The sequence below is a fragment of the Salarias fasciatus genome, chromosome 6, assembly GCF_902148845.1.
Source record: "Salarias fasciatus chromosome 6, fSalaFa1.1, whole genome shotgun sequence".
NCBI lineage: Eukaryota > Metazoa > Chordata > Actinopteri > Blenniiformes > Blenniidae > Salarias > Salarias fasciatus.
Window position 1 is genome coordinate 34,993,552 of NC_043750.1, and position 23,285 is coordinate 35,016,836.

The following is a 23,285-nucleotide window of genomic DNA, read 5'->3' on the forward strand; positions in this document are numbered from 1 at the left end:
TATCCGATGACAAAGCAAACTTGGCTTGTTGACAGCAATTAATCCTCTCATGGGGAACTTATGTTGGCTTGCTTCTCCCTATGAGTGTTCTTGGTCAAAAATGACAGCACACTAAGCTCTATGCACAGATATGTATTTCTAACAACATCCCTGCAGCTGAAAGCATATGGTATTCTATATTACAATGGTGACATTTAGCCCATAACTGGGCTAAATGTGACAGCTACAATTTTTTTTTTCTTTTTTAGAGAGAGTGAGCACACACGTTACATCCACGCTGACGGGAACTTAGGGTCACTAATCATTCTTGAAATGCATACAAGCCTGGAATTAAAACAGTAAAATTCTGGCTCGTAACAGTTACAGTACTAACTACAACACCACTGTGCAGTTCACATTAATTTCATCAGCCTGCCAAATCAGCAACAGTAGTCACTTAGACCTGAGAGCCACTAACCTGATGCGTTGTCAGTACATTTTTCCACTTTATTTTTAGATATTGACACGTTGAGTGAACATGTGGACACGTCTGCATTTGTGTAGATGTAAAGCTTTATTAGATTTAGAGCTAACTTTTGAAAATGTGTTTTTATGAGGACATCACCAACCAGCGATAATAATCTCTAAGTGCATAAGTGATGCAACATGATACTTCTCAGTAAATGTTGCAGGCTGAAAGTCTGCAGTGTCTTTGCGGTGTGAAATGAGTGGGTGCAGAAACACTGCTTGGCTCTTAAAGTGCACACATTGCATAGAAACTTTGGGTTTCAAGTAATGAAACACTTCACAGTGTAAGCCACTGTAGCCTGATCAAAAACATGATGTTCACAGCATGTCAGTGAAGAAGGGTTGAAATAAACAAATACTTGACTACTTGATTTATTTATTTATTTTTTTTTTTTTCCCTTGTCCTGTTCGGTAGCTGGGGCGTGCAATATTGTATGATTGTAGCCTTTTACTATCCGAACAGATTTTAATATTAGCAGCAGGATGAGACTGAGTCTCCTCCTGCTGCTGCCTTTATTTAAAGCTGGCATCCGGCATGGCTACCGGACAGGACCGGGACGGAAACGCTCAGAGAGCAGGGACAGAAAGAGAGAAAGATAAAGAGAGGGAGAACGGAAGGGGGGGGGGGGGGGGGGCGGCACAACCTATGTACAAAGTCACAATACAAAACAGTGTTGTCGACGCACCACACGCAACCTAGAACAATCCCAAACCCCCAATCTAGACAACACCAAAACAGAGCCGACAACCAACACAGAAAATTACAGAACCATACATACATTTTTTTTTTTTTCCCCCCTTTTTTTCCAAACCATATTAGTGAACAGACCAGGCCACAAAAATAAAAGGAGGTGTAGGGGAGGAGGGAAATGCAAGGACACCACAAACCGTATTTTTTTTTTGAATATAGCTAGTCGTAACTAGTAGTAAACTAGGGGCGTGCATCAAGAGAGGTCTGCTACAGATCACCATTAGTCTAACCACCACAAGAAGACAAGGTAACCCAGTATGTAAAGAGTGATTAAAGATCAACGTGATCATGTGAATATGATGGTGACAGTGATGGTGATAGTGATCATGCATATATGACCTCTGACCTCTGAGAAGGCCAGAAGCAGGCCAGAGAGGCCCTCAGAGCCCAGACAGCCGGCGGACATCACAGAGCCCGGATCCAAGCCGCCCCCCCAGGCAGACGCCCACGTTCCAGTCCAGAAACGGGGCAGAGGAAAGCCCCGGCCGGGGACCCCGGCAGTCCCGGGGCCCGGGCCCCGCGGAGCCACGACCGGCAGGAGCCGGTCCACCCCGGGCGCCGGACGCCCGGGGCGGGCAGGGCCGAGAGCCCAAGGCCCAAGAGCCCAGGAGCCAACCCCCCACCCAGGCGAAGGGCTATGACCCACCCGGGAGAACCAGCCCACACGGGCGGCTACCCACCCTGGGCCAGTACACCCCCCAGCGCTCCGGCCACGCACCCCGAGATCCAGGGCATCACCCCCCCCCACCCACCCCCCCCCACCCCCACCCCCCCCACCCCACTCCACCCCCCCCCCCCCCCCCCCAACCCACCCCACCCCACCCCACCCCCCACCCCACGACCCCCACCCGGAACCCACCCCCCCGCCCGTCCCCCGCCCGGCCCACCCCTCCCACCCCCTGTCCTCTCCCGCCTCACTCCCCCCCGCCCCAACCCAACACTCATACCCACTCACTCATACTGACACACACACATGCACACACGCACACACACAACCACTCATCCCTAAACCAAACGCACACACACACACACTCACATTCCAACACACTCACACCCTCTCACGCACACGCACACGCTAACAAGCACGCGCACGCACACGCACATACACACACACACACACACACACACACACACACACACACAGACACACACACACACACACACACACAGTCCATCCTACCCCAAACACACTCACATTCCCGCGTCATCCAACTGTCACATCCTGTGGGAGACACCCCCGGAAGGCAAGGGAACACCGAACCCCACATCCAGAACCCCCCGCCACCCACAACTGCCGCCCCCACCCCCCCACCCCCCCGCCGCAGACAGGTATGCACCCCCCTGAGCCAGCAGCCCCCCAAACCACAGCCGCTCCAAACCCCCGGCCTGTGGGGAAAACAACAGCCCCCCCCGCCCCACCCCCCACCAGAAGGAACCTGGAAACGGGGGCGCAGAAGACCCCACTTGATTTATTTGACTCCGCCTTGATCAGCCACCTTAACTTGGCTTAGCTTGTGAGGGAGGTTAAGCGGTACCGGCAAGATACAGTCAGGCTAACCTCTACACATAGCCTGCGCTCTGGAACCCAACCCTTCAAGATGGGCTGAACTCGCCACTTCTCTGGCATTGCCCACGGTGAGAGGCAGTTGGCTGGTGTGGGTTTGCTTATAGCCCCACAGCTCAGCTGGCGTGTGTTGGGAGTTCACCCCAGTGAATGAGGGGGTTGCGTTGCTGTGCCTTCCGGTTGGGGACAGGTGCCTCATTGTTCTTTCAGCTTATGGACTGAACGGCATGGGAAAGTACCCAGTGGGAGCTCACCAAACCAGTCCACATGTGTTTTATGGATTTAGAGAAGGCGTTCAATCACGTAACTCATGGGGGATGGTTAGAAGTAGAGTCTGGGATCCCTTATTAAGGGCTGTCGTGTCTGTATGACCGAAGCTGCAGCCTGGTTCGCATAGCTGGCAGTAAGTCGGACCTGTTCCTGGAGCATGTTGGACTCTGGCAGGGCTGCTCTTTTTCACCGGTTCTGTTCATAACTTTAATGGACAGAATTTCTAGGGGCTGGATGAAATGAACTTCCTCTGTAGTGAGGGTGAGGCGCTCACCTCAGGATCCTCCTGGAAGAGCTGCAGGACATACGTATCTGGGAACAGGGAAGTCTACTCATCCCTACTTAGACTGTTGCCCCTGTGACCTGGTCCCGGATAAGTGGTCGAAAATGGATGGATGGATGGATGGATGGATGGATGGATGGATGGATGGATGGATAGATGGATGGATGGATGGATGGATAGATGGATGGATGGATGGATGGATAGATGGATGGATGATCCATCCTTGTATGATGCTGAACACTAAATCACTGAAATTGTGAATCAGAAGCTCAGAAGGAGGTTGAGATCAGCCAACTGCATGAGTCTGTATCAGGTGAAAAGATGGATTTCAAGCTCTGAAATATGAGTAGAGAGTTTGAACAATCAACAGCAACAAAACTGAAAACTGACCAAATACAAAGAGGGAAAAAATTAAAATGGAGAGTATTTTCAACATGTAACTCTATGATTAGGCTTGATAGCTGATGAGTGACACAGCTTGAATCAGACACAGTTGCAAAATCTTCCATTCGAGGTCAAACATCCTCATTGAACTGCCGTCTGCCAGATGTCCTCACTCATTTCTCAGTCCAGTGACTGTGTGGGTGCATGTCTTGTCACTTTGGTGCAACGCCTGTGTCTGCATCCTGTCATGTGATTTCCTGACTGCCGTCAAGCTTTGCCTCGGTGCGGCCAAATCGAGCGTCAACTGCACCTGTCAAAGCGAACTTCACCAACAAAACCAGCGGATCAACACCAGCCAGATAGGATCCGTCTGGCTGAGACGCTGGACGTCAGACGTCAACCAGGATATTTTGGTGCAGACTTGGAGACTGTAGTTTGAGTGGAGGAGTTTGTTGAGATGTTCTCAACTTGAAGTGTATTTACTTGAATACTTTTTTTTTCTTTTTTTCATAAAAAAGAGGAAGTGCGAAAAGCAGAAGATGGAGGAGCAAAAAAGTGTCAACTTCATGAGACTCTTGTCAGGTAATAAACATTAAAGCTCAAAGCAAATGTGTTTGTGCAGTTGTCCCTTTTGTGAGAGGATGAAAACATTTTATGTGTTTACCACTGTGTTGTTACTGATGGTATGCTAAATAGGTGCAGTAATGCACTGATTCCTTCAGTTATTGTGCATGATATATTGTAGCATTGCAATTTACTGCCAACAGAGATTCAGAGAGTTTTGTGTGAACACCTGATTTGTAAACATTCCCATAAACCCAGAGGTTACCGGAAAACAACAAGAAAAGCAAGCTCACACACACACACACATGTCCACAGCTTCAGTAAATCACAAATTGAAAATGTTGGATATTTGCTGTTGTGCTTTCTTTTGATGGTTTGCAGCTGCTAATGGACCAAACACAATTACTCTATGGACCTAATATTGTCTATTTTCTGCTAATATTATATGAAATTTCATGAAGAAAAAAGATGAAGATACACCCTAAAGAATGAATGGTAAAAAACAACCCAAATTGGTTTATTTTTTAACCCAACAGTTAATCAATATTGGACCAGCCCAACAGTAGATATTTTTACCCAACAAAATGGGTTGGTCTTTTTAGCCCAACAGATGGGTTCACAGATTTAATCCAATCATTGGGTCAAATCAGTTTTAGTCCGGGTCGATTCTACCATATGATTGGGTTGAATATTGTGCTCATTTTTAACCCAACTGTTGCATCAAATTAATTTCAGCCCTGGGTCAATTTTACCATATATACTGGCTGAATGTGTCCAAATTCTGGGTCAAATTAACTACAATTCTGTGTTAATTCAACTAAACACATTGGTTTAGTCTTCCAAAAATTTAGATTCATAGATAAATTAAAATAATACAACCGACAGATCCCCCTCCTCAGCCTCGCTGGTAGTGTCCAACGGAAGGGACAGGCTCTTACAGTTGGTACCAGCTTGGCCACAGGAGTTGCTGGAAGGCGCCACAATGCGAGGACCAACTACCTTCAGGGCTCCACTCCGGATTTTTCTGTAGGAGGGTCCTCCCTCAGCCTTTGTCACTCCCATGACGACTACAAGGCAATAGTGCTATTTTACCCATAGCTGGGGGGTTCAGTTGCAACATGCAGACAGGGGGAGACAGGAATTGAACCAACAACCTCCCAATTGTAAGACGACTGCGCTCCCCACTAAACCACAGCCGTCCCGACAGCTGGCAATGCAAACGTTATACATAGTGTAGCTAGCAAGCTACACGCGTTAGCTAGCTATTTGGTTAACATTTACTACATGGAGCTCGCCCAAGCATATTTTTCTGTGAATGACGTTACATGATGACATGCTGATTTACATTACATATCTAATTGACATGACATGATGCAGCACAGTTGTGTGAATTAGACATGTAATGTAAACAAGCACAACCCTGTACTGCATCAGAGAGCCAGAGGAACACTTGACACACGGACCCGTTGATAACCCAACAGTGGTCAAAACAACCCATGTGCTGAGTTTAAAAATCTGTGTTGGGTCTGATGGACTCGAACCCAACACAAGAGTTGCAATAAATAACTCCAAATGTATCATAATAGCCCAAATTGTGTTACTGATTTCATAACCCAGCGATCGGGTTAACAAAATGACTCACATGTTTTAGTGTGTAGACTGCAACATGTGAACTAAGATGAAAAAGAAGGTATGAATCACTCTGTGTTCAAACACACGCTGTGCCTCAGATAAAAGCAGAAATGTGTTGTTCTCACCACAGAGGAGAGCACCCAGTCCACAGTGTCTTCAGACTCCTGTGAGTACTATCAGATGGAGATATTTGACCTGCTGCCGAGCGTGCAGGCTTCCCGACCCGAGCCAAGCAGAAGCGTCGAGCAGGGCGGTGCAGAGTCTCAGGCAAGGCTCGGCCATGGCCCCCTGTCCCAAGGACCCAGAGACAAGGCGTCCACGCAGCCCCTCCGAAACCTGGCCTTGTGCATGCAGGGGAAGAGAGCTGCCAGGTGTGTTCGATTAAATCGCGCTCCAGATGTGTCCATTCTACCTTGAAATCAAACCAATACACACTGATCTAATAAAACTGATCTTCATCATTTCTAATATTAAAGTGTTATTCCTGTAATTAATTGAATTCAGCAGAGAGCACATATCATAATAGTGAGTAAAGGTCTTTTTCTTCCAGTGTGACAAATTTCCGGATAAAATTTAAAGGGTCATTGACAGGTTGCAGGTCCATTACAGGGAAAACAGGGACGCCTACGTTCATTTTTTTTGCCTAAAATTATGCATAATAGCAATTTAGACTAGTCTTTGGTGAAAACCTGCTAGTAGGGAGAACATGTAAACTTCCTGTAGAACTGGTCCAAAGTTTAACCTGGACTTCAACCTGGGACATTTTCAGTTTCAGGTGACAGTAGCCACTGTCTGAATGAAATTATTATTGCATTCAAAGAAATAATCAAATGCACTGAAGGTAATTAAAAACAAGATTTCACTGTGTTTAAAATCTGTGATTTAAAATCTGAAAGAGCTCCCTCTAAATATTACATTTATGGGGTGAATCAGGGACATGAGGAAGATGCAGATCAGCAGTATTGGATTTTGGAAGTCCTGGAGGCAGAGTCAGAGCACCAACATGAAGAGGCTCTGGGAGCAGATGGGCAGCGCTGTGGCCGGCCTCTTGCCATGGCGCCACACTCTCCACAGGATCGAAGGTGAGGCGGCCTTCAGGTTGGTCTGCTGCATGCCGATCTGTACAAGTCCTTTCAGATTAATTGTAAGACAACGTTAAACTCAGACTCGCTGTGGTCTCTCCCAGGCCGGTTTGGAGTTGGCGTCAAGGCCTATTTCGTCTTCCTCAGATATCTGGTGTTCTTGAACTTGCTCCATTGTGCCCTCACCGCCGGCTTCATACTGGGGCCCACTTTAGTTTACGGCAGGGGCAACGACAGCAGTGAGTCGCCTTTAACCACACGTGTCAGGAAATAAACCACAACTACATTCAAACCAAGGAAAACAAATCTTCCCTGTAATTTTCACAGAACCGCTGACATTTGAAAGCAACGACTCAGTTTTAGACTTCTTCTTGGGTTCGGTAAGAATTTCTTCACTTGTTCAGTTGCACTGTTTACTTTCTGATCCTGAATCACGTTGTTTATTTTCTTCTCTTTTCACCAGGGCTACTTAGATCGATCACCTGTGTTTTTTGGTTATTATACTCGTGGTTCCTTGGACCAGAAATGCCTGAATACACCTCTCCTCTACTTCATCGGGATCCTCACCATCCTCTTCCTCAGTCTCATCATGGTGGTCCGCAGGTCGGTTATCCATTAACTGCAACTGAACACGGCCTCATTATTTGCATAGCTTATGTTCGTTCACCCCTGACAGAACAACCGTCGGCTACAAGCACACCCAGATGCTCGGGAAGCGTTACAGTACCAACCTGTGTTACAAAATCTTGTGTGGGTGGGATTTCACCATCCAGGATCCCGCAGGCGCAGTTCTCAAGCAGAGCTTCATCAGGAACGACCTCAGAGTGAGTGCATGAGCAGCTGGAGATGCACAATCAAGTCAAGTCAAGTCAAGTCAGTTTATTTGTCAAATATGCCATACATAAACACATACAGCACAAATGAAATTACAGTCCTCTCGGACCCACGGTGCAACAAACAAATAAATAAAATAATTTACTAATAACACAGTAAAACACAAAAGTTCAGGCCTGAGGTCAGTGGCGGGGGGCAGAGACAGGGAGTGGGGGCAGAGCAGGGAGGGAGTTTAGCTTCCTGACTGCCTGGTGGAAAAAGCTGTCCTTGAGTCTGCTAGTTCTGGCCCGGAGGCTCCGCAGTCTCCTAGCCGACGGCAGCAGGCTGAAGAGGCTGTGGGCAGGGTGAGTGGGGTCACCTGCGATCCTGGTGGCTGTGCGGGTGAGGCGGGTGTTGTAAATAGAGGAGAGGGAGGGGAGAGAGACACCAATGATCTTCTCGGCTGCTCTCACAATGCGCTGCAGGGTCTTGCAGCAGGACACGGTGCAGGCGCCGTACCACACCGTGATGCAGCTGGTCAGGATGCTCTCTACAGTGCCTCTGTAAAAGGTGGTCATCATGGGGGTCGGGGCTCTCGCTCTTCTCAGTCTACGGAGGAAGTAGAGCCGCCGTTGAGCTGTTTTAGCCAGTGATGTGGTGTTGGTGTTCCAGGAAAGATCCTCAGAGATGTGCACACCCAGAAACTTGGTGCTGCTCACTCTCTCCACAGCAGCACCGTTGATGGTCAGTGGAGCATGCTGGGAATGCTCTCTCCTGAAGTCCACAACAATCTCCTTCGTCTTCTCCACGTTCAGGTGGAGATTGTTGTCCTGACACCACGTGGCCAGGCGGCTCACCTCACTCCGGTAGGTTGTCTCATCGTCATTGTTGATGAGACCCACCACGGTCGTGTCATCAGCAAACTTGATGAAGAGGTTTGAGCTGGATGAGGGTGTGCAGTCATGGGTCAGCAGAGTGAAGAGGAGGGGGCTCAGCACACATCCCTGGGGGGCCCCCGTGTTCAAAATGATGGTGCCGGAGGTGTTGCTGCCAACCCGAACTGCCTGTGGTCTCCCTGTCAGAAAGTCCAGCAGCCAGTTGCACAAGGTGGTGTTGAGTCCCAGCCGGTCCAGTTTGTAGATGAGCTGCTGGGGGATGATTGTGTTGAATGCTGAGCTGAAGTCGATGAACAGCATTCTGACGTATGAGTTCTTGGTCTCCAGGTGGGTCAGGGCTGAGTGGAGAGCAGTGGCGATGGCGTCATCGGTCGAGCGGTTGGACCGATAAGCAAACTGGTAGGGATCCAGGGTGGATGGGAGGGCAGACTTGATGTGCTGCATGACTAGCCGCTCAAAGCACTTCATAAGGATGGGGGTGAGTGCGACCGGGCGATAGTCATTGTAGTGGGATGGAGACGGCTTCTTAGGAACCGGGATGATGGTGGTGGCTTTGAGGCATGTGGGGACAACAGCCTGGCTCAACGAGATGTTAAAGATGTCAGTGAAAACATCAGTGAGCTCCTCAGCACAGTCTCTCAGGATACGACCAGGAATATTGTCAGGACCTGGGGCTTTCAGTACATTGGTCCCTTTGAGGAATCTCCTCACGCTGTCCGGGGACAGTTTCAGCACCTGGTCGTCAGGAGGAGGTGGGGCTTTCTGTGCTGGGGTGTTGTTGTCGGCCTCAAAGCGAGCAAAGAAGTCGTTCAGTTGATTCAGCAGAGAGGTGGAGTTGTCACAGGTCTGTGGAGCGGGCTTATAATCCGTGATGGTCTGGATCCCTCGCCACAGGTTCCTGGTGTCTCTGCTGTCAGTGAAACGATCTGCGATCCTCCTGGAGTACTGTCTCTTGGCCACTCTGATACCTCGTGACAGGTTAGCCCTGGCTGTCCTTAGGCCTGCTTCATCCCCAGCTCTGAAGGCAGCATTCCGAGCCCTCAGAAGTCTGTGGACTTCCCCTGTCAGCCATGGTTTCTGGTTGGCGTGAGTGGAGATGGTTCTGGAGACCGTGACGTCGTCCATGCATTTCCTCATGTAAGCAGTGACGGTCTCTGTGTACTCCTGGAGGTCTATGGTGTCGTTGGAGGTGGCCGCCTCTCTGAACACACTCCAGTCAGTGGTGGAGAAGCAGTCCTGGAGTGCCGCTGACGACCCCTCTGGCCACACACGGATTGTCTTCTTCGCTGGTCTGTTGATTTTAACCAGCGGCCTGTATGCTGGCAGGAGCATAACAGTAGTGTGGTCTGAAGCCCCGAGGTGGGGGAGGGGGGTGGCTTTGTAGGCACCACTGTGAGTAGTGAAAACATTGTCCAGGATATTAGCACCTCTTGTGGGAAAGTTAATATGTCCATGGAGTTGTGGAAACACGCTCTTTGGGTTAGCGTGGTTGAAATCTCCAGCCAGGATGAGGAAGGCGTCAGGATGGGCTGTCTGCTGCTCACTGATGTGCTGATAGAGTTCATTCAGTGCCCCACTCCTGTTGTTGGTGGAGCCAGGGGGGATGTATATTGCTGCCAGTAAAACAGCTGTAATTTCTCTTGGCAGGAAGAATGGGCGGCACTTGATGATCATAAACTCCACCAGTGGTGAGCAGTGTTTACAGACGACAACGGCGTCACGGCACCAGGCGTCACTGATGTAAACACAGAGCCCCCCGCCGCGAGTCTTCCCCCCCTCGACGAGCGCTCTGTCAGCCCGGTAGCATGTTAGCCGCTCTATGTAATGTAAATATAAATGATATTATTATTATGATAGTCATGAATGAGAAGAAAAATAAAGCAAATCCAGTGAATCCGTCTTTCTGTGCACATCCTCAGCTGTTCCTGGAGGAGCAGAGTTTCTCTTTGCGAGAGGCTCAGAGGACTCTCGGACAAAAAGTGCGTCTCTGCCTGCTCAGGCTCGCCCTCAACTTGATGGTTTTGTCTCTGCTGGGTGGAGCCTTTTACTTCATCTACTTCTCCACAGAGATATCTCTGCATGAGGTAAAGGTTCAGGGCTAAGTGTCGTATTTTGTTGCATTCAGATTGTTAAGATTATATTTAAGTTGTTCCACATGTTGTCAACAGCATTATTCACTGGGAAATTAAATATTAATAAAAGATATAAGCCCTTAACATGTGTTTCTAAAACCTATTTGAGTCCTTTCAGACATGCTTTTTTTAAGATATTCTACTCATTTTTAACAACAGAAGGGATTTTTCCTGTTCTTGTTTTCACATTTCTGTGACTGTCTTCCTCAGGACGGCCACCACTGGCTGCTCAGCCTCTTCCTTCAGTATCTTCCTCCCATGACCATCACCTTCGTCAACCTCGTGCTCCCTCACATCTTCCGTAAGATCTCGTCTTTTGAGGACTACTCCGTCACCACTCAAGTGAACGTCACGCTTGTGAGGTAAGATGCGGTGGGAGAAACACACAAACACATGAAGGCGTACATTCAGATGGATTCACTCGTTTCCTCCTCAGGAGCATCTTCCTGAAGCTGGCCTCTCTGGGAATCTACTTATTCTTTATCTTGACAAACACAAAAAATGAGCAGGTGAGTTGAGACCGAGGTTCCTGCTGCAGATCTGTGCGTCGTTTCATGTGTTCATGGCTGCAGTGTGATTCCTAAATGTTGTCTCTGAGGCGGTTTTTTGTTTTGCTCTCGACAGCATCACTGCAGGGAGAATCAGTTCGGCCGAGAGATGTACAAGCTGTGCATCTTCAACTTCCTTGCCACGTTCAGCAGCGTCTTTCTTCTGAACTTCCCCAGGAAGTGGGTTTGACTGTCAACAGCATGACGTGTTTTAGCAGAAATCAATGTGTGATTTTTCTGAGTCAATACATTTTAGATCCAAATTAATTTAACACACTTATTCTGAATGTTCCTCCAGGCTGGTGCAGGAATGGTACCCCAGCTCTGCAGTGGCCCGGCGGCTGGGAAAGCAGCACTTCCTGATCCCCTTCAACGTGCTGGACCTGGTGTACGGCCAGACCGTGTCCTGGGTGGGAGTCTACTATTGCCCTCTGCTGCCGCTGATAGGAACAGTCACTCTGGTGGCCACGTTCTACATCAAAAAGGTGGTTTTGAGTGATACAGTCAACCGTGACATTAAAGCTCCTATCTTGATCTGTCCAACATGAAATGAACGCCACAGTTTGAGAGTAAGATGAAATCCAAACCACAATGAATTTTAGTAATTCTTTCTGTGAAGTTAGAAAAGTTAATGCAAGGGTTGTTGTCAGGGAGGCAGGGACAAGAACCCACATTCAGAATACTGAAAAGAAACTGACTGCTCCCTCGAGGTAACAGAACACACACAAACAAATCACATTGATTTTCTTATAAATGAGTTGTTTGCAGGACTCTTGTTTCATGCAGTTTTTAGGATGAGAAAGAAAAACAAGAAAATCATCCAGCGAGAGTTTTGCTCTATTTAGAGAACATATCAGTTGTGCTTTTTCACTCTAAAATATGTGTGTGTGTGTCCTCAGTTCAGCGTCCTGCGCTGTTGCGTAGCAGAGCACCGGATGTTCCGGGCCTCCAGCTCCTCCGTCTTCTTTCACTTCATGTTGCTGCTCGGCCTCCTGCTGGCTGGAGTCACGCTGGGATTCAACCTCCGTCAGCAAGAAGACAGAAACACGTAGGCGGCCGTCTTCGCCAGAATAGATTCCATCTTCAGCACTGATAAACTAAAAATGTCTTTTTTCTAAATGTGCGTCTCCCTTGCAGGTCTCCTTGTGGTCCTTTTCCCGGTGATCAAACTGTGCTTAAAGTGACAGAGACGTGTGTTGGCAGTCTCCCCTCGATGGTGCAGACCATCCTCCGGTACCTGGCCTCTGAGGCCTTTGCTCTGCCACTTATACTTGCTGAGATGTGAGTGTGCAGTTTGATTCCACTTTCATGTCTGTATTTACTCTGAAAAAGCACAGTTTACTTTAAATAACGTTCACTATTTCCTACAGTTTTTATGTTAATTTAATTGGTTTTTCTTTTTTGTTCAGTTAAAGTTGACTTTACAAAAATTTGAGTTCGAGCTTTTCTTTTTCTGATGGATCCATGTTGCATTTTATCACAAACATTTTCTGAAAGAAGGAAAGTCTTCATGTAAAATAAAAGCTTTTAATTAGGTGTTCATTTTTATTTTTGTCTGATTTGAATGAATCCTGAAAACACACTCTCTTTTCTTTTCTTTTATTTTCACTGTTTGAACAGAATAATCTTAACCTCGTATGTGTCTCGTGGACGAGCCAATCAGAAGGCCATCGACAGACTGAAAGACATGCTGGTCATGGTAAGTATATTCATACAAATTATTCACACGCTGATGAGGGAAAAATCAGAAGGAATGCAGAATTCACGCTCAGTTTATTCATTTATCTGGAGGAATAACTTGTGTTAGGAATAACGAGTGTGACTGTGAGTTTGTGTGTGTTTCCCTCCCAGAGCAGCTCGGATAAGGTTTTCCTGGTGAGGCAGCACGCCACCTTGCTGAGAGGTCAGAGGAAGAGGCAGCGAGTCGCTCAGGACGCTCCTGTCCTCCAGCAGAGAGACGCCTCGTCCTGACATCTACTGTAATCTGACCGAAAACAAACGTACAGCCTTCTCTACTCTTTGCTCACTCTTTTTTGCTCTGTTTTTCATGTAAATAATTTATTCCCACATGGATGTATTAAACTGGATTTGACGGTGAACTGACTCTTCTGTGTCCTGAGTTGTTTTTGCACATGAGACTCTCATCAAGTCACATGTTTATATGGCACAGATCATCGAATTGCAGCCAAACATGTGCGGTAAAATGTTATCTGCCTGCAGCACATGTTTAACACCCTTCGCCTTGACGCATACAAACACACATGTGCATACATTCCAGCAATCTGGGAAACATGAGCAAGGTTCAAACGTAGCACTGTTATGAAGAACCGACAGACTCGAAATCTGTTGCCAATTTTGGGTGAGTTTTTTTGAATTTGATGGAAAAATGGGAACGTAAGTAACTGACTAATTTTTTTACTGACATCTGTCTATTTTTTTCAGCTCTGGCAAGTTTGTTCATCAAGATAAGTAAGTGTGTTGAAACGGCATTTAAGTCAGTCTCCTTGTCACAACTATTTATGTGTCTCTTTTGTAGTTTCATGAAATGTAATTTCATCTCTATGATTGCATTTTTGACTCAGGACACACATCAGTCTTTAAAATAATGGCATCACTAAATATTGCATCTTAAAGAGCAATTAAAATCCATCTTTCGCCTGATCTTAATATTTACAATATTACTGTGAAATTGCATATATTGACCTATTTGTATTGATGTGACTCAGTTGTTTGGGTAGCTCATTTTCCAGTTGTGTGGTTGGTGGTTCAATCCCACTTCTACCTCATAGATGTATTGGATTTCCACAGATGTTATGAAAATTTTAATAGCTTTTTGATTTGATACCATAAAATACAGCAGTTTAATATAATGTAAATGAAAAAGTAAATACATTTCAGATTAGTTTTAAGTCTGAGGACAGAGAAGACACTAAAGATGTCTGGATGGTTTGAAGCACAGCAGAAGATAAGAAGCTTAAAGTTTGCTCGTTGCAAACATCTAAAACTCTTTGTGGATTTATTTCCGACAGTTTCATCTCTCTTTTTTTTTTCACTTTATTTTGTTTAGGCGGCTCAAACTCAGTTCACCCAGTTCTCACTGGTCCCGACAAGGCCTACCTGGGCTCCAGGGCGGTTTACCGATGCACAGCCCCCGGCTCGTCTCCACCGGTCAGATATGAGCTGGTGTCAAGCGACGGCGCCCTGATGGCCTCGTCTGTCGACCCCCAAGGGGACCAGCCGGCGACTTTAGGCATGAAAGTGTCTGAAGCCTCGGCCGGGGCGTACCACTGCAGGGCGACGGCCGGGGGAAACACAGGCGTCAGCAACAGCATCACTCTGAGTGTCGTCAGTGAGTAAAACGGCCCGTCGACTTCCACCAAAGTTACCAAACTTACTAAAACCTTATGTGGTTTTCCACTAATTCCAGTTCCACCGCTGCAAACCACGGTGACCTCTGAACCCTTCCCGCCGGTCCTCTATGAGGGCTCACGCCTCGTCCTGAGCTGCGGTGTCGACAGGGGCTCCCACCTCTCCTACACCTGGTTCTTCAACAGGACGGAAGTAGACGGTGACATTGAAGACGTCTTCAATGTCACCGGGAACAAGCTCGTGGTTGAGGAGGTGACTCCCGAGCATGCTGGGAGTTATTACTGCATCGCCTCGACCTCGGTGCAGGACATCCAGAGGTTTTCCAGCAGCTCAGATATTCAAGTGACAGTTAAAGGTATCTATCAACAGGAAACAGCCTTGAAGACTCCTAACAGTGACTCATCTCACACTGAGGAGAAAAGCAGGCGGTTTGCCGTAAATGTTTATGATTTCTCAAGGACTGACTACTAATTCTGATCATACAAAGTCTTTTTTTTACTGCTCATTTTCACATAAATAGCACAAAATAGCAATTATCAACAGGATTTTTCCCAAACTGAAATCTAACATGCTTTTATTATGACAGTCTATGCTCATCGCTCTTCTCCTTCTCCAGTCTACGTGTCAAAGCCGGAGATCTCCTTCTCCGTTTTCCGAGAAGGAAAAAGTTACCGCGCCAACGTGACCTGCTGGTCGTCCAGAGGGAGCCCTCCTGCGAACTTCTCTCTCTTACTGGACGAGGCTGAGGTGTACTCTGTGAGAGCGACCCAGTCCCTGGTGGGGTGGTTCGTCGTGGAAGTGGTCCCCGGGCTGGACATGGGGCTGGCTCACTGTCAGGTGAAGACGGAGCTGCAGGAGCTGAAGAGTGAACCTGTGACTCTGGAAGTAGGTAGGAGCTTCACAGACCCGTGGATGGAGTATTTCTGTGATTCCGTCTCTCATCCTGCTCCTCGCTGATTGATCTCTGTTGCTTTCCCGATCGTCCAGTGCCGGTCGGAGGGGACGTGAGCGTGAACGTGGAGTATCTGTACACCTCTGCCTCCAGGCTGGCTGCAGCCTTGCTGACCTGTAAAGTCAGCAGAGGGACTTTTCCTCTCGTCTCCTGGCTGCTGGACGACTCCGTCCTTCCCAGCCTGCCCCACTCGGCCCTCATCAATGAGGGACAAACCCTGATCCTCACCCAGCTGGGCCCGGAGGAGAGCGGTTCTTACCGCTGCAGGGCCAGAGACAGCTACGACAGCTCCGGGCCGTGGGTGGAGAGCGAGGCCCAGCTGGTCCAGGTGACAGGTGAGCAGATCCACCAGCACAGAAAACCTCAAGAATCTCATCATAACTGTCCGTCAAACATGGAGGCACTGGATGACTGAATTAAGGAGTTACTCTGGGTGAAGAAATGTGAATCATATAATGCCAAAGATATGGTAATATTTCAACACTCAGGTTTTTGAAGAGATGAAACAAACAAGACAAACGAAAATCTTCCCTCAAATGAATCCAAACAGAGAAACTATTATTTATTTTAGATTTATTTTGCATGAACTGAAATATTGCATGCTTTTATTTTTTAATTCTTTATCATTTTAGCATCCAAAGTCCAAATTCGGTAACACTTTATTTGAAGGCCCCCTGTATAACACATTATAAGTACATTTATAAAGCATTATGATGACATTATAACACGTGTAGCTATAGTTATAAACATTCATAAATGATCACAATGCCAGGACCGAACCTTAACCCTAATCCTATGCTGTAGAATGAGTTATAAAGCATTGTGATCATTTATGAGTGTTTATAACTACTTATAAACACCTATGATGTGTTATACTGGGTGCTTCAAGTAAAGTGTTAGCCTACCCCAAATTCCAAAATGTAGTATCTGCAAAATATTGCCTTTTCATTCATTTATTTATTTTTTTTTTACCAGAAGCTTAAAACATAACATTTTATATCATGAGAGTGGAAAAAAACAAACTGGATAGAGGGTTATTTTTTTCATGGATTACCTGTTCATTGATAAGTGGCCTTTGATTATATTATCTTGAAAGCTTTTACTGGAATGAATAAATAAGTCTTGATTCCAAAGTCAAACCACGGAAGGTTTGTTTAAGTCTCTATTAAAATTGAAGAGAATTTAACAGGCGCTTCCTTCAAGCTCCTGTCCGCTGTTGATTAACAGCCCATGATTGATTCCTATAAGTATTTTCAAAACAAAAAACAATAATCTCTCACACACAAACGCCCTTGTTTGCCTTTGCCTGAAACTGTCTTTGTGTGATTTCCTCCTCAGAGGCTCGCATGACCACCACAGAGAAGATCTCCATCTCGTTCTGCTGCTTCCTTCTTCTGGTGCTGGTGGTGTGTTCAGTGTGTGTGCTCAAGATGTTCAACCACGACCGAGGTGTGTGTGCGCCCGTTTGAGTGTGAAATGCCGCGCTGAGATAAAAGACTCACGTTTTCACCTGCTGGTGTTTCCACAGCTCATCCCCAGACTGCTCCAGTAAAGTAAGCTTTAACACAGTGGAAACCAGATTAAAACAAACATCACATCGAATGATTCAGTCACGTTTTTCTCTCTCAGCTCAGACGATCTGTCACTGTCTGAACTAACGTCCCGGGCAGAAGACAAGAAGACCGAATCTCCCCACATAGACTTTGATGTGCACAATCAGGTGTACTGGTGAGAGGAAACTCTGCGGACAGCAGGAAAGAAGACAAAAGAAAATGTATCTGTATTAGGAAAACAGCCCGAGTACCAAGTAAATACTTAATACAGCAATAACTTAATGTTCCAGTGAACAGGGATTTAAGCTTAGAGAATGTAAAGTGTGTTACGTTGATTTAGCACTATTTTTCATAACACACACATTAGGATCGTCGTCATGCGTCCATGGCAGTGTGAATATTCATGTCAATCCAGATAAGAAGCTACTGAGCTTCTCTGATAGTTATTGCTCATATATTAATCTAGTTGTAAGCACACACTGCACATGCATGAACAGTAAAAGCTCACAGGAAATCATGAACCTTTTCTTTTTTGTGCATCTTTTTAATAAAACACCAGAAGAGTCTCACACAAGCCGAAAAACCACAGAGGAGTTTACTTTTCTCTACTGGCCTGACATGTGAAAGCTCTTACACTTATATTTTCTTTAAATTAAGCCAAATAATCAAACACAAACATAATCAAATTGAACACCCAGGTGTTAGAAAGATTGATCATTCCTATTAGTCAACCACTGTAAATTGTCATTTCATGATTTTTTTTTTTTTTTTTTGTGAATAAAAGATCCATTTCTACAGGACGCAGTGTTGTTTGTTCATTTTTTTTTTTTAATGATTTTTGTTCAGTCACTGACAGTTATGGAGGCATTCAACTGGTGTGACATTACAGGGAGGGGAGGGGAGGGGATGCACCACTATCAGCTACTTGCACATGTTTCTGTGTGTGTGTGTGTGTGTGTGTGTGTGTGTGTGTGTGTGTGTACACTAGCAGCCGTTCAGCCACTCAAACTCCTCACTGAAAGCTGTCAGTGTTCGTCGCTGAACGCCTCATTTGAAGTCGATTACACTGCAGCCGTAGAGTTTCCTCCGTGATGCTGGTTGCCCTCTTTGTGCTCACTCTGGGTAAGACGGTCAACACAAACTGCAGCTCTCCTGACACTTGATGAGTTTAAGTTTCTGTACATGACTGAATCTCTCTGCCGCCATCAGGCCTGTTCTGCTACAGCCAGGGGAACAGTAAGTTGTTTTTATTGTTTGTGGATTTAGTTAATATTTCGTTTCAGTCAGTGTTTGCTCAATTTTTTAACTGCATTTAACAGGTGAGTCTGTTCTGGGGATTCCTCAGCTGTATGGTCCATCAGAGGCTTTGCTGAGACAAGTTGTTGATTTTGTTTGTGAGCTGCAAAAGTATCCAGAGAATGAGACCATCCAGCTGCGGGTGTATAAGTGAGTCTGGTCATTTCTACAGCTTTGTTAATCGGCAAAAAAGAAAGAAACGCTTGAAAATTCCTCTTTTACAACAATCTGCTTTAGGATGGGACACCATGAGAAGTTGTTGGGTGAATACACGTACCAGCCTGACGAAGTGGCATCCATTCCCATGATGATCACGGACTACCATGAAGGCTTCCTGGAGTGTGTGGCCAAACCGCTCAACGCCAGCAGCTCTAATATCACAGCCACGGTCAGCGACCCGCACTACTTAAAGGTTATCGGTGAGTCCGTCCACGAGTCTCAGTGCTGCAGTAGATTATAGTTTAGGCTTTTGTTTATAATCAGCAATTGATCGCTCACGGAAGGCGTCCACGCTGTTTTTAAAATGAGGCCGTCAGATCTCAGCCTGTCGTCGTGTCTCGCCTGCAGTGCCGGTGAAAAATGCAGAAATCGAATATTCAGGACCGATGGAGTTATTCGAGGAAGACATTCTGGAGCTGCGCTGCTTACTTGAAGCTGGAACTCATGTCTCCTACCAGTGGCTGCTCAACGGCCGGCTCCTCTCTCCGTCTCCACGCCACCATTTTGCAGAGGACCGGCTCAGGATCTTCAGGTCAGAGGTCACTGAGACAGCTGCTTCTGCAGAGCCTGGCGGTTTTGTGTTTAGAGATGTTCAGGTGTTTGAAAAGGTGATTCTGGTGGTTTTTGGTGTGCTGCATGGTTGGTGCATTCTGGGAAGTACAGAGGTCACACTGTGCTTACAGCTGACAGTGTGATATGGATTTTGTTTAGGTTTTTTCTGGTCTTCTGAATAGATTACATGCAGTCACCATCTCCCATCTACCAGCCTGTTAATGCAGACCTAATGTGAATAGTAAACCTCTGTCACCTTATCTCTTCCCAGTCATAATTACTGTATCTACCAGAGGTCACCTTCTGACCTTCTGACCTTCTGACCAGCAAATATATACCAGCAACATTTCCTGCTTTAGTTTGGTCAAGAATGGAAACATACAGTCGTCGCTGGTTGGAGTGTGGTAGTTTGATAATACCAGTTTGCTAAACCTTTGGTAGAAATAGAGCTGAAGTCATTTTGTCACATAGGATCTTCCCATGACGAAAGAGAAGGCTGCGTTTGCATTTTTTTTAATACATGGCGTTATATGAATCTAGGTGTTTTTGTCCAAAAAAATATGTTATTTGAGTTTTCTCCAAATCAAATTCCCTCTTTTTTCTATTTGAAATAGTGTCAAAATTAGAATAATTCACTTTGCACTCAGATTTTTATCGCGTGGCTTAACGTCTGTTTTTTCTTCATTGGCTTTAGACTTGGAGCTTTCACCCTTTTTTAATGTGTTTTTCCAGAAACACAGAAATGTACAGAAATAAAATGACACACTCAGCTTCATTTCACAGGATTTTTTGAGTAAAGATTGCAGTGGCTGTTTTCAATAAATGTTGCCGAAATTTTGGCAACTTGCAAGGCTCCAAATGAAAATAAAATTGCAGGATTCCTGCGGGCTGAAATGTGCACTATACTCCGATATATAAACATTACAAACACATCCTTTGTGCACGTTTTGTCTAATATTGCTCCCTGATAACAGGCGGTACAATATGTCTTCTGCAGCTAACTCCACATTTGTCCAACACACAGCGGGTCGTAAATGTGTTATTTTAATAACAATCTGTTTCATCCTTAGAACCACATCCGGAGACAGCGGCTTCTACACGTGTATCGCTTCCAACACTTTCAACAACACAGAGGTCTTCACCTCCAACAGCACTGAGATGGAAATCACAGTCAAAGGTGAGAAATGTGCAACAACGGATGCAAAAATGTGTTGTTGTTTTTTTCAAATGTTTTGTCGTAATTGCAGGTGATGAGTAAAGTCTTTATCTTGTCCTCTCAGTGTTGGCGTCAGACCCCGACATCTCCTTTGTCGTGTTGAAGGAGATCCAGAACTATTCGGCGTTGGTCACCTGCCAGTCAGCCAGAGGGTCTCTGCCCATCACCTTTTCCCTCTACAACAGCACAGAGCTGGTCTCCAGTGTCACAGCAGAAAAAAAAAATGCTACATTCAAGGTCCCGCTGGACTTGAGGCAGCCGCCGGACAGGCTCGAGTGTCAGGCCAACAACAGCGACCCGATCGCTCACAGTCAGTGGCTGCCACTGAGAGTCGGTACGTGTCTTCTCATCTTTCTTTCTCCGAGCTCATTTCGTCTCTTTAACCGTCGGCTTTCACTCCACAATGCGTCCGACAGTCCCGGTCAAGGGTCCCGTCACCATGCTTTACGACCAAGACATCGGTGAAAACTACGTCGTGATTGGCCTGAAGATGTACTGCAGGGCCTCGGAGGGATCTCACCCTCGGTACCACTGGTTCCTCAACAAGACCCGGCTCCATGACCGAGGCAGCTTCTACCGTGTGGATGACCAGCCGCCGCAACAGTCCATCCTCCACCTGTCGGTCAGGGCCAGCAGCAGCGCCGGGACGTACCACTGCAAAGTGTCAGACAGCTTCGACAACGCCAACGCCGTCGGCAGCAACAGAAAATACGTGGATAGAGAAGGCAGGTTTGGTTCCGGTGGCCTGAATGACACATGGCCCTGACGGCCGGTTACACCTCCTCCTCCCTCCTCTTCCTCCTCCAGTGCTGAACCGCCTCCCCATTCTCGTGGTGGTGATCGTGTTTGGAAGTTTCGCCATCCTGATCATGCTGGTGTCCGTCTGCTGCATCTTTGGAGTCATCTACAGTGAGTTCGGCTCTTTTTCTGGTGGTTCTCCTCTATAACTGAGCAATGACTGTGTTTCCTGTTCTTCCAGGACGCAGGGTGTATGGAGAGAAGTCTCTGTGAGTTCTTGCTTCCTCTTTTGAAGAGAGCCTCAGACAGTTTGTTTTTTTTATTTTTCTGAGGAAGAAAAACACAGCGAGTCAGTTCTCCATCCGCCATTCAAAGAAACAACAATCCATGCTAATTGATGAAACACAATGGCCCGTTTCCTGTTTTCTTCATTTCAGCACAGCAACTTTTAACTAAAGGGCTGAAAAATGCTCAAAAATTTGAGTTTAGACTGTTTCCTTGTTGCATACAAATGAATGTAGAAACAGCATGCTGCATAGCAGAGGTTTATACAGAAATTAGGACATTATTTAAGCAGGTGACTCAGGCTGCAGGCTAAAATTAGTATTTCTTAAAGAACTAGGGTGTCTTGATTTTTCATTGTAGTGATATAATAAAGTTCAAGGTGCAGTTCTTGAGTGCTTTAGAACAAAAAAGGATGAAGAGATATATCAAAGGACATACAATAAAACCATAAAAACATACAATCCGCTATCTAAAAGTGTCTGAAGCATAAAACAAAATTGGCACCATAAACTATAAAAAGAAGACAACAATAAGAATGATCGTGAAAACTTCACAAGTTTTTCAAGCGGTCTTTCTTTTGTGGGAAGTATTGAGTGACAAACGTGTGTGTGTGAACTAGACTTGAAGTGGGAATTTGGTTTTCTGGCACATTTATAAAAACAAACATTCACCCATGAGAAAAATAAATGTTAGTTTTCAGTTAAAATGGTAGTGTTTTCAGTGGGGACTACTGTATAAATCTTAAAAAAAAAAAAAGTATTATGATTAGTACAACACACCTCTTGCGTCCTCAGTTTTGGACGTTCTGCCCATGATTGCACCTTTAAAACTGCACACTGCATTTCTTTTCTTCTTCTCTTCCAGACTGACCCTGGAAATGGAGAGACTGGCCGCATATGAGGGCGAGTTGGTCAGTATGAGTTTTTTTCATTTCATTTACCTTCAAGCAACAGAATTATTTCACTGCAGCAGATTTGTCTCAAGAGGGTTTTTTTTCCCCCTGCAGGAGTCCTTAGCCTACACCGAGGCTGGCGATGTGGCGGAAACAGCAAGCCAGGATAACTTTGATGAAGTGAGATGAGTTGTGATTCGTCTATCTTTCAGAGGCTGCATGCTGGAGCGTTGGTTGGTCCAAATGCTGGCGGGGCCTTTCTGTGTGGAGTTTTCATGTTCTCTCCAGGTGTTTGTGGGTTTACTCCTGTGATGGACTGGTGAACTGTCTGGGGTGTTTCCTGGCCTGTGGGGTCAACTCCAGCACCCTGAAAACAGTCTTGTGCAACTAATATACTATTTTCAGTGCTATGCAGGTCATTCAGAACAGCCAGTGGTTGCACAACACTGCTCAAGACGCACAGTGTAAGGCGGTGCAGAAGACGGATGATGGATATGATTCAGACTGCTATCAGCCTCTCTTAATATCCTGTTTGTGCTCCTCTCAGGTGTCTGAAGCTTCTGCTGATGAATGGCCCCAGACGGAGGAGCTGCAGGACGAACCGCTCTAACTACCTCTGCTCTGTAAACACAGCCTGGACGAATAAACATGAACCGTGTTTCGATTTGGATGTGTGTATAAATGCGTGTGTGTGTGTTTTTTTTAATCTTTGAGTAACGATAAGAGCAGCTCGTGCAGCTCCTCCTCCTCCGCCGTGACGCGCGGCTGCCGCGCTCCGCCTGGCTGC

At 46.3% G+C, this 23,285-nt stretch overlaps 3 protein-coding genes across 6 annotated transcripts; all 3 read left to right on the plus strand.

Moving 5' to 3' along the window:
• Positions 1 to 4,054: 4,054 nt before the first annotated feature.
• tmc8 (transmembrane channel-like 8) lies at positions 4,055 to 13,524 on the plus strand. The gene is made up of 16 exons (XM_030094541.1): positions 4,055 to 4,341; positions 6,086 to 6,326; positions 6,889 to 7,037; positions 7,142 to 7,276; positions 7,365 to 7,417; positions 7,501 to 7,640; positions 7,714 to 7,861; positions 10,666 to 10,830; positions 11,089 to 11,240; positions 11,315 to 11,387; positions 11,503 to 11,606; positions 11,725 to 11,911; positions 12,326 to 12,474; positions 12,564 to 12,707; positions 13,047 to 13,125; positions 13,278 to 13,524. The coding sequence occupies exons 1-16, from the start codon at positions 4,299 to 4,301 to the stop codon at positions 13,395 to 13,397; spliced, it is 2,082 nt and encodes a 693-aa protein (XP_029950401.1). The 5' UTR covers positions 4,055 to 4,298; the 3' UTR covers positions 13,398 to 13,524.
• Positions 13,525 to 13,643: 119 nt separating this feature from the next.
• LOC115390622 (Fc receptor-like protein 5) lies at positions 13,644 to 18,100 on the plus strand. 2 transcript variants are annotated; one of them, XM_030094543.1, is made up of 9 exons: positions 13,644 to 13,785; positions 13,869 to 13,895; positions 14,494 to 14,775; positions 14,854 to 15,150; positions 15,412 to 15,684; positions 15,783 to 16,082; positions 17,086 to 17,196; positions 17,276 to 17,300; positions 17,358 to 18,100. In XM_030094543.1, the coding sequence occupies exons 1-9, from the start codon at positions 13,746 to 13,748 to the stop codon at positions 17,398 to 17,400; spliced, it is 1,398 nt and encodes a 465-aa protein (XP_029950403.1). In that variant the 5' UTR covers positions 13,644 to 13,745; the 3' UTR covers positions 17,401 to 18,100. The 2 variants fall into 2 exon arrangements, with proteins under 2 accessions (XP_029950403.1, XP_029950402.1); XM_030094542.1 differs by having other exon boundaries at positions 13,648 to 13,785; positions 17,377 to 18,100.
• A 175-nt stretch (positions 18,101 to 18,275) lies between these two features.
• LOC115391124 (contactin-5) lies at positions 18,276 to 23,174 on the plus strand. 3 transcript variants are annotated; one of them, XR_003931722.1, is made up of 13 exons: positions 18,276 to 18,422; positions 18,510 to 18,536; positions 18,620 to 18,746; positions 18,834 to 19,015; positions 19,164 to 19,347; positions 20,438 to 20,544; positions 20,648 to 20,917; positions 21,000 to 21,308; positions 21,391 to 21,492; positions 21,563 to 21,590; positions 22,471 to 22,516; positions 22,613 to 22,786; positions 22,904 to 22,962. XR_003931722.1 is itself a non-coding variant. In XM_030095233.1 (13 exons), exons 1-13 carry the CDS (start codon positions 18,392 to 18,394, stop codon positions 23,106 to 23,108), a joined length of 1,542 nt encoding a protein of 513 aa, XP_029951093.1. In that variant the 5' UTR covers positions 18,276 to 18,391; the 3' UTR covers positions 23,109 to 23,174. The 3 variants fall into 3 exon arrangements, 2 of the variants coding, with proteins under 2 accessions (XP_029951093.1, XP_029951094.1); XM_030095233.1 differs by lacking the exon at positions 22,904 to 22,962 and adding an exon at positions 23,046 to 23,174 and having other exon boundaries at positions 22,613 to 22,678; XM_030095234.1 differs by lacking the exons at positions 21,563 to 21,590; positions 22,904 to 22,962 and having other exon boundaries at positions 22,613 to 22,668.
• Positions 23,175 to 23,285: the final 111 nt, after the last annotated feature.